This window comes from Eumetopias jubatus, unplaced genomic scaffold, assembly GCF_037043125.1.
Source record: "Eumetopias jubatus isolate StellerSeaLion01/CBP00866 unplaced genomic scaffold, mEumJub1_p1.0 scaffold_17, whole genome shotgun sequence".
Taxonomy (NCBI): Eukaryota; Metazoa; Chordata; class Mammalia; order Carnivora; family Otariidae; genus Eumetopias; species Eumetopias jubatus.
Genome location: NW_028274823.1, coordinates 48,992,554 through 49,003,167, shown reverse-complemented (window position 1 = coordinate 49,003,167; position 10,614 = coordinate 48,992,554). Strand labels below are relative to the sequence as shown.

Genomic DNA, 10,614 nt, shown 5'->3' with positions numbered 1-10,614 from the left:
AGTCTGCTCTTCGGATGGTGAGTCAAAGGCTGGGAGCCACTCTGGGAAGCATGGTGGCGGGCAAACACAGGAGAGTAGGAACTGAAGTGCTTGCTCGGTTCTGCCCCCTGCAGTTGGATGTCGGTGGAGCACATTCTCATGGCCGCCACGGTGTTCTGTGCCTTAGGTCACTTCTTCACCTTAGGAGTTCTATTGGGCTCTATCATGCAAACTTCAAAAAAAAAAAAAAAAAAAATCCCCTCTCCTGTAATTTGGGCCCTAGAAGGAGGTGGTTTTTTCCAGTCCTACAAAGTCCCAGATTTCTGTGTTCTCTCCATTCCCTTTCATTTTTACTTGCAAAGCACTCAATTCTTCCTGGAACTCATTTCTTTTCTCTTAACACCTTGCTGAACACAATAGGCATTGGAATGTTCTGTTTTCCAATCTCTTGCCTTAGAGTGGCAGTTCTGGAAGGCGTGAGGGTCTGCCTTTCCAGTTACAGCGTCTGACAATTTTCTCAGCTGTTTTGCTCTTGTATTAACATGGATCCGTAGCTGTTCATTCAGTCTGCAGCTGACTGCCACCTCATGGCTCAGGCAATGACACACAGCTGCTATTTCTGTCCTGGCACTACCCGGCTTTGGGAGTAGATTTCCATTTTATTTTATTTTTATTTACTCATTTTTAAAGATTTTATGTATTTATTTGACAGAGAGAGACACAGCGAGAGAGGGAACACAAGCAGGGGGAGTGGGAGAGGGAGAAGCAGGCTTCCCGCTGAGCAGGGAGCCCGATGCGGGGCTCGATCCCAGGGCCCTGGGATCATGACCTGAGCCGAAGGCAGACACTTAATGACTGCGCTAGCTAGTCGCCCCATAGATTTCCATTTTCGTCCTGGTAATCAATGGAATCTGTTGCAACAGGCAAACCGAGCAATCTCAGTGGCTTAATACGGCACAGGTTTATTTCTTGCTCATGTTACAGGCAGATGCGGGTCAGGGGCCTAGACTCTGTATCTTGGAACACTATCTCCAATTCCTTGTTTCCAGCCAGTGGACAGGAGGGAGGAAGAGAAGGCCGGATGCACTGTTCTCCTGCTGTCCTGTTTGCTGAAGGTCATCTCCACAGCGCTCAGCTGCCGACACCAATTCCAGCCTTGGGCACCTGCTTCAACGGGCTGACGTGGCAGCTGCGTTGCTCCCTGGAGGGAGTGGGAGGGGAGGTGGAGGTGGACCTGCACTCAGGCTATCTCTCTGGAATGCTTTTTGTAGATGACAACGTTCTGTAGAGACAACGTGGTGCACCATTGGCCAACCTAGCCCATCCTGGACTAATTAGAACTCAGACCTGTTTCTTCTTCCTTCCTTGTTCCTCCTTCTGCTGTGAGGCAGCGAGCGACAAGCACATCCGGTGGCTCCTGGGGGCAGATGGTGAAGTCTGGGTCTGGATCATGGGCGAAGGTCCTGGTGACAAGCCCTACGAAGAGATCTCTGAGGAGCTGATTGCACAGAGGGCGAGGCTGCAGGCACAGAGGGAGGCCGAGGAGCTCTGGTGAGAGGTGCAGATGGGTCTTGGGTGGGATCTGAACACAGAGCCTAGGCTGGGTCCAAGCTGAAGGACGACAGGTGGTGGGTGGGAGGGAGGAGGTGCCAGGCAGCTGGCTGACCCCGCTGAACTCAGCTAAGATTAGGCGACCAAAACCTCAGAGTCTTCTTCATCAGGTAGATCTTGTGGGTTCAAATCCTGGCTTCACCAGTGAGTAGAGAGCTGATCTGGGGTCTCAGTTTTCGAATCTGTGGTGTGGGCATAACACCCTTTCCATCTGGACATAGTTTGGATTCACTGAGATAATGACATACATTTCTTTTATTCTTCACTGAGTTGTCCCTGTGACAATAAAGGAATTTGGATTCACTGTTGTCTGCTCATTTTTCTTTTAGCTGCATTTCACATACAATGTGGATAGTTGAGCCCCTGGTAAGATTTGGAGTCAGCCTTCTTTCATAAACAACTTTTAACCTTTTTTTTTTTTTTTTTTGCCCAACTTGGAAATCCATATAAGTTGACTCCAACATTCCCTCCCACCCAGCTTTTAATGACAATATTTTAATTGTAAAATTGTAACAACTCAACACCCACTACCTAAGATAATCACGGTGAGCATTTGGCAACACCTTCTTTTCATTTATATGTATTTTCTGAGTTTTCTCAGACAAATTGATTAATATAGATTCACAAGGATTATTATATGGTATCCTATTACATGAGAAACCCAACTTATTGGTCCTGTTAATGGACATTTAGGTTGTTTGCCAATTGTTATGTGATAAAAATCCTCTGATGAACATCTTCTACCTACACCTTTGTGATCTTAAGCGAGAAAAAGGATTTCTGAGTCTATTTTTTTTCCTGGCTTCCAGAAAAATTCGGTCGATTTACATTACCCTACAGGACAGTGACTATTTCTGCCCCCACCTTTGCCAGCATTGAGTTTTGCTGCTCTTAGATATATTCCATTCTGATAGACCAAGAAATATTGCTCCTGGTTTTTATTTGAAATCCTGTTTTTATGTGCCTACATGAGCTCATACCTCCTGGTGTTCTCTTGCAAGGAGACAGAAGGAGGCAGAAATCACCAAGAAGTTCCGGGATGCTCTGGCCAATGAGAAAGCCCGGATCCTGGCAGAGAAGTGGAAAGTGGAGATGGAGGACCGGAAGGCTGCCAAGGTCCTGGAGGAACGCATCCGTCAGGAGTTCAAGGTGAGCCAGCGCATGGGGCATCCGTCTGCGGCCCCCAATGCTAGCTCCCAGGCTACTGGCTTTCATCTTTGGTTTGGCCATTGGTTGGTACTGAGTGCTTTATGAGAACAGAAATCTTGAATGTCTGAGGAGGGAGGAATGTGACACCCCATTTGAGCCGATCCACTTCTCATTGGACAGATGAGAAAACTAAGTGTTAGAGGAAGAGACTTGCTGAGGACATCGTGTAGGAGGGGACAGAGGCAGGATCAGAACTCAGACATTTTTTTTTTTTTAAGATTTTATTTATTTATTTGAGAGAGAGAGAACGAGAGATAGCACGAGAGGGAAGAGGGTCAGAGGGAGAAGCAGACTCCCTGCTGAGCAGGGAGCCCGATGCGGGACTCGATCCTGGGACTCCAGGATCATGACCTGAGCCGAAGGCAGTCGCTTAACCAACTGAGCCACCAAGGTGCCCAGAACTCAGACCTTCTGCCTCCCAACCCAAGGGGCTTGAAAAGGGGCCCAGAAAGTGCTGAGTTTGTGGTCAGACCAGCCTGGGATCAGGTTCCAATTCTTCTGGTTGGTCCTGTGTGACCTTGGGAAGCTTGCTGAGCTTCTCTGAGCCTTCACTTTCTTGTTTATAATATTAGGGTAATAACAACACCCAACTTGAGATTTTTGGAAGATTCAAGGAGATGAAAAATGCACATTTTCTGGCCCTGGAAAGGGAGTTGTTGGGAACCTTGCATACCTACACATTCTGGGAAAGTTTGGAGCTGGTAAAGGAGTTTTTTACTGCTCTCTGGTAAGAAGCTTAGGTTGCCTGAAGAAAAATTTTTTTCTGGTCCCTATTTTGCAATTTATTTTTTTCTATAGGAATAATACATTTTTTTGGGGGGGTAGAAAACTCAGAAAATACATATAAATGAAAAAAAGAAAATAATAACCATGCTGAATTCCAACAATTATATTATTTTATGAATTGTATATCACAGCATTTGTACACTTAAACGTTTTAATAATATTTTTTCCTATAATGATTAGACAGTGAGGACAGTGGCCCCTTAAGATCATTTATGTTGCAAATATTTATCTCAGAGGATTCTTTTTTTTTGAGAGAGAGAGCAGAGGGAGGGGCAGAGAGAGGGAGAGAGAGAATCTTAAACAGGCTCCACACCCAGCGCAGAGCCCAGTGCAGGGCTCCGTCTCAGGACCCTGAGATCATGACCTGAGCTGAAATCAAGAGTCAGACACTCAACCGTCTGAGCCACCCAGGTACCCTGCAGTTTGTTTTTTTTTTTTTTTCTTAATTTTGGTTATAGTGCTTTCAGGTGTATAGAAGATTAAAATTTTTATTAGCCAACTATATCAAACTTTAAAAAAATGATTTGTCTCATGCTAAGAAAGATCTGTGCCGCCACAAGCTTGTACTACTATTAATCTACATTGTTTTCTCTATTTTTCATGATTTTATTTCTTTGTACCTAATTTTCCTGCACTTTGGAGTGTGGTACGATATAGGGCTATGACTTTTTTTCCTTCCACATGGTGGGCACATCGTTCCATCATCGTTTATTATATAACCTGTCCTCTCCCCCTCTCATTCTACCTGCTGTCCCGATTCTTCTTACAGATCTTTGGATCTCTTCGTGGGTTTTTTCTTCTTTGATTATTCCTCAGCCAGATTTGGTCATTTAATGACTGTAGCTTTTAAAATGAGTTTTAACATCTGCTAAGGTATGAACCTATCATTGCTCTTCATTTTCAAAATGCCCTTGGCTGATTTTGCCCATTTTTTTTCCTACCCGAGATACATTTGAATCTTTATGTCACTATCCTCCCCCAAACAGCAACAACAAAACCACACAGTGATTTTAATTGGAATTACATCAGTGTTACAGATGTATTTGTGGAGGATAGACATTTTTCCCAATACTAAATCATTCAGTCTGCTTGTTCAGGGTATGGTATGTTCTCCCGGTTACTCAAAGCTTTTTTTGTCTTTGGTAAAGTGATTTGTTGTTGTTGTTATTTTTTGTTATTTTTTGTTTTTATTTTTATTTTTTTATTTTTTTTAAAGATTTTATTTATTTATTCATGAAGCAGAGGGAGAAGCAGGCTCCCAAGGAGCAGGGAGCCTGATGCGGGACTTGATCCCAGGACCCTGGGATCATGACCTGAGCCGAAGGCAGACGCCTAACATCTGAGCCACCCAGGCGCCCTTTTTTGTTTTTAAACACCTGTAAATGCACTGGCCACCCAATCCCAAACATTCACAATAACTTGTACATAATGTTGTGCTTCCATCTTTTGGACTTTGGTGAAATTTATTATTTTACTTAAATGCTCCACATCTCTTGTTAACCATAGGTTTAATATTTTTTGTTGTGATTGTGAATAAGATTGTTCTTATTACTTTAAAACCTAATGCAATTGCTGGTTACATATTTATATTGTTATTGATCTTATTTAATTTTCTCTTGAGCTATATATATATTTAGGAGATTCTCTTTAGTTTTTAAGGGAAGCAATATTTACTCTCCAAACATTTTTTTTAAAGTAATTTCAAACTTGCAGCAAAATTGAAAGAAAAAAGGACTTGTAGAATCTCCCCTGAAATTCACCAATTATTAATGTCTTGTCACATTTGCACTGTCTCTTTCCTCCTCTGCTCTAGATATATATGCACACATATATACATATGTATATTTCTGTTGCTACTGCTGAATTGTTTTGCCAGGCAATTGGAAAGGAAGCTGTAGATATCATATACTGTAGCCCAGGGCTTACCAAACTCTTTTCTGTAAAGGTCCAGATAGTTAATATTTTAGGTTTTGTCGGCCACACCCTCTCTGTCACAATTACTCACCAGGCCATTGCAACACAAAAGCGGCCTCAGATAGTATGTAAGCAAATGGGTGTGGCTATCTTTTAATAAGACTTTATTTTAATTTTTAAAGATTTTTGAAATGCATTTGACAGAGAGAAAGAGAGAGAGAGCGCAATGCATGAGCGGGATGGGGAAGGGCAGAGGGAGAAGGAGAAGCAGGGGCTGGATCCCAGGACCCTGGGATCATGACCTAAGCCAAAGGCAGACTCTTAACTGAGCCACCCATGTGCCCCCGTAAGACTTTATTTTAAACAATAGAGGGCAGATCTGGCCTGGGAGCCTAAGTTTGCCGACTCCTGACCAAACCCTACGTACTTCAGTGTGCATCTCCCATGACTGAGAGCCGTTCCCTCTGGAGCCACAACAATCATTTCCACACCTGTTGAAATGAACAATAATTCCATAACAGTATAAAAATCCAATCAACCCATAGTGGAGAGATGTTTGGTTTATATCGTTGGATTTTGCATACAATTATTTAAGTCTGCTGGAGAAGACAAGTAATACTTTCTCTTTTTTTTTAAATTAACATATAATGTATTATTTGTTTCAGGGGTACAGGTCTGTGATTCATCAGTCTTGCACAATTCACAGCGCTCACCATAGCACATACCCTCCCCAAAGTCCATCCCCCAGCCACCCCATCCCTCCCACCTCCCTCTCCTCCAGCAACCCTCAGTTTGTTTCCTGAGATTAAGAGTCTTTTATGGTTTTTCTCCCTCTCTGGTTTCATCTCGTTTCATTTTTTCCCTCCCTTCCCCTATGATCCTCTGTCTTGTTTCTCAAATTCCTCATATCAGTGAGATCATATGATACTCGTCTTTCTCTGACTTATTTCGCTTAGCGTAATACCCTCTAGTTCTATCCACGTCGTTGCAAATGGCAAGATTTCAATTTTGATGGCTGTATAATATTCCAGTGTGTGTGTGTGTGTGTGTGTGTGTGTGTGTGTGTGTGTGTACACCACATATTCTTTATCCATTCATCTGTTGATGGACATTGAGGCTCTTTCTTCCATAGTTTGGCTATTGTGGACATTGCTGCTATAAACACTGCGGTGTACGTGCCCCTTCAGATCACTACATTTGTATCTTTGGGGTAAATACCCAGTAGTCAAGCAATGCTTTCTATGTATCTCTAACAGCAAGAATCCCCTGTTCTAATCTCTGGCCTCCCCCCTCCCCGGAGGTGAACTGAGCCCCAGATGCTGGGAAGGTGGCTCCATGGAGCTGGTGTCCTGGGGCTCAGTTCACAAGGAGATTACAGAGGGGCTGAGTTCCCAGAGATTTTCTGGTTGATGATCTCCTTGAGAACCTCAGTGAGATAGAGATGATAAATTGTGGGGTGCTCCATATTGGGGCTCATGGGGGGCTCAATAAAGCCATGAGGTTCACCAAGGAACCCACATGCAGGCTTTGGGTGTTATTTATAAGGAAGGCTATGGTAATGATATGTTTGTTTTTGATTTCAAAATTAATTTGCTGCATGTGAACGTTTAAACTTTAATACTCACAGTAATTCTGATTTGGTATGTCTGCATTTTGAGGAGCCTCAGACAGGCAAGTAGTACCTGTGAGGCCCTGGTGGGCCTCATCGGGGCAGTGTCTGCCAGGAATGTCAGCTCATGCACTTGGGGGTGGGAAGGTCCAGGCTTACGAGCTGGGATATTTTCTGTAAATGGGCTGCCCTTGTATTGTGATGAACTCTTCATATCAGGAACTGTCTGAGCATGGGCTGAAACAAGATCCGAGAAGTTTCTGTGGTGGATTAAATATGGCTGACAGCAAATTCTTTGTCATGTCTCTCTTTGAGAGGTAGGTTTATTTCCCTTCCCTTGAGTCTGCTTTGGCCTTGTGCCTAGCCTTGATCTGTAGAGTGCAACAGAAATGATTGTGTAACTTTTGAGGACAGGCTAAAGGAGATTTCCAGCTTCTGCCCCTTTTGCAATGCTCCCTTTTGGAAGCTGCCCCATGAGAAACTCTACAGCCTTAGACTACCACTCTGTAAGGAAAGCTGGGCAAGCCAGGCAGAGGGAAAGGGGCTGTGTGGAGGACACTGAGGCACCAGACACGTGAGTGAAGCCTTGGTTCTTCCTGTGGTGAATGACCCCGGATTGACCGGATTGAGGTCAAGTGATTGACCTCAGATGTAACCATGTTGAGCAGAAGGGCCACCCGCCAAGCCCTGCCCAAATTATTACCTACAGAACCACAAGCAAATAAAATGTTTTTTTTTTTTAAAGAATTTATTTATCTGACAGAGAGAGACACAGTGAGAGAGGGAACACAAGCAGGGGGAGTGGGAGAGGGAGAAGCAGGCTTCCTGTGGAGCAGGGAGCCTGATGTGGGGCTCCATCCCAGGACACTGGGATCATGACCTGAGCCGAAGGCAGACGCCCAATGACTGAGCCACCCAGGCGCCCCAAAATGGTTGTTGTTTTAAGCCATTATGTGTTCTGGGAGTTTGTTACTCGGTAATAGATAACGGGAACAGCTTCACCAAAGGGATTTATGCATTGGATTAGAGATTGGCTTAGATCATTTTCATTGTGTCTTTCAACATCAAGATTCTAACCTGATGTGAGTCTTGCATGCGGGAATGCACCAACAGAATTCATTTAATTTCATACATTTTTTCCCCCTTTCCCTGAGAACCTAAGTGCAAGTTGTTTGGGGGGAGGGTGGTGGTAATAGTAATAAACTCCCTACTCTCTACAAGCTTACAGGGTGCCAGGAGAGAGAGAGAGAGACAACTCTGTGAGCACCCCTCAGCCCCCACCATGCCTGGGGGACTACATGGAGCGCAAAGGAGCACCTGCAGGAGGCTGGGCGTGATCAGAGCAGGAAATGGACAGGAGATACGTGGAATGGTGACTGTGGTCTGCTAGGGGGAGACAGAAAAGCACATATGGGGGAAGCCAGACAGGAACCTGGCAAGGTAGGCCGTGGGGTCCTTTGATGCTACGATAAAGAGGCAGACAGTTGTCTGTGGGCAGAGCAGTGCTGTGAGGATCTCGATACAGAGGGACATGGGTAGATCAACCTCTATGAGAATGACTGGTGGCCATGGTGTGATGCAGGTGATGAAGGCGTTGAGGGAGGGAGAGGCCAGTGAGGAGATTTTTGCGGTCCTCGAAGTGGTCACTGATGAGTCTGAGGATGGCTAGATTCAGGGGGATATACACAGAAATAGGGGAGGCGAAATCAGCAAGGCTTGGCGTCAATTAGATGCTGGGATGAGGGGATGGAAGAGCAAAGACACCTGAACCCAGGCTGAGGAGTAGGGAGAGGGCGCCACCCTGTTGCAGAGGCAAGCTGGGAAGGGGGCGGGTAGGCTTGGGGGGCAGGGAATGTGCTAGCTGGGCCCAGGGGGTTTGTGTTTTGTGCCGCCAGAAGAGGACTTTGGGGTGGGGGCTGGAGGAGGGGAGGAAGCTGGATGGGAGCCGGCTGGTGGAGGGGGGACGGGTTGCCTGTGTCCAGGATGCAGGCAGGTTCTGTGAATTCTCCTGGTCATAGGAAAGATAAGAGTGAAAATTCCTTTGAGGAAATGGGGGGAGAATCCAAGAATCTTGTGTAAGGTTAAAGAGGGAACTTCAAAATAGAAGGTACAGACAGTTGGAAACCTGTTTTTTTAAAACCTGTTCTGTTGTGTCTGGCACCGTTTGGATGCAATTTACATGCGTGTGAAAGTGTTCCTTTAGAAAGAAGGGGTCATGAGGCCAGACAGAATTTGCGTATTTTCTCCGCTTTCTTAACTCCTAAGACTGCTTTTGGCTGCTTCTGCCTCTGCTTAAGACCACAGAACACTGTCGGTAAGGATCCTGCGCTCTCCCTCTGCCTTAGTCTCCCTCCCTTCCCAGTGCTCCCAATAAGGACCGCGCACAGTTGATACAGTTATGTTGTCCTCTGGTTTTGCACCATTTCCTATTCAAGGCCACTCGTTCTCTTTTGTGTTTCCCTCCATTAAGGCTGGAATTCTTCTTGGCCCTTCATGCCATCTTGTACGACTATAGAAACAATCCCCACCTTATTTCCAATAGGATTATCAGTGGTGGGGACACTTTCCACTTTTCTCTCAAAAATGGGAGGCTTGCTCCCAGTTTCTCTTGGATGACACTGGCCTCAACAAAACAACACGATGCGGCTTACCCTTCCTCTCTCAATGATCATCACAAACCCTGTGTTACCTTCTTTTTGTTTGTTAGTTCATTCACTCATCCGGTCAGCGTTTACGGAGAACCTGCTCTCTGCTAGGCCCCGTGCTGGGGGTTGTCGATGGGAGATGGACAGACACAGTCATGGCCCTGTCCTTTTGGAGTACATCATCTCAAAAAGCATGATGGTATTATTCGGGCCAGATGAACAACTAACTGAAGGGGCTCGGACAGCCCTCCTGCCTCCAGAATGTGCCACTTTGGCCCTCAGACTATTTTGAGCTGAAGGAAATTGAGACCCGAGGGTTCAAGAGAAACTATTGTCCCACCCTCTAACTACATAGAAGAATCTAAGTGGGGGGATCTTTTCAAGATTGGGGGTTTATTAGCAGAGATATATTTGATCTGAGTGATCCAGCTGTATGGCAGGGCCAACATCGAATTACCAAACACCTGCTCTTCTCTTTATTGCCCTGTGAATTGCGTTCCTCTCTTTGGGAATCCCAGACCCCTAACTCCCCTTCTCCTAAGTTCAGGATGACACATATCCCTCATTTTGCCTGACAGTCTTCCATATCTGTGTGCTTTCCCCGTATGTATGCTATGACCTCTGATTTTCTACTGTTAATCTGTCTCATGTCAATTTGATTCTTAGTCCAGCTAGAAGGACCCTTGAAGGGGACAGGAATTCTTGCTCCCCAGCACAACAAAAATGACTGTGCCTTCCAGAAAAACATCTGTCTCGGTGACAGTTTCCACGGGGGTGGGGCGTGGGCTCCCACAGTGTGGCGTGACTGATGGGTTATCAGGAGAAGGGGGATTGAATAAGGCGGGTGGCTCCGAGGGCTTT

General features: G+C 45.3%; 1 protein-coding gene across 2 annotated transcripts in view; it reads left to right on the top strand.

The window, feature by feature from the left end:
* Positions 1–1,372: 1,372 nt before the first annotated feature.
* SH2D4B (SH2 domain containing 4B) overlaps positions 1,373–10,614 on the top strand; it is a 66,064-nt gene continuing 56,822 nt past the window's right edge. The window contains exons 1-2 of one of the 2 annotated variants that reach the window (XM_028098922.2): positions 1,373–1,530; positions 2,592–2,739. In XM_028098922.2, coding sequence (XP_027954723.2) covers positions 1,430–1,530; positions 2,592–2,739 — 249 coding nt within the window. In that variant the 5' untranslated portion in view covers positions 1,373–1,429. The remainder of the gene's footprint in view (positions 1,531–2,591; positions 2,740–10,614) is intronic. The other variant, XM_088019920.1, reaches the window with a different exon arrangement.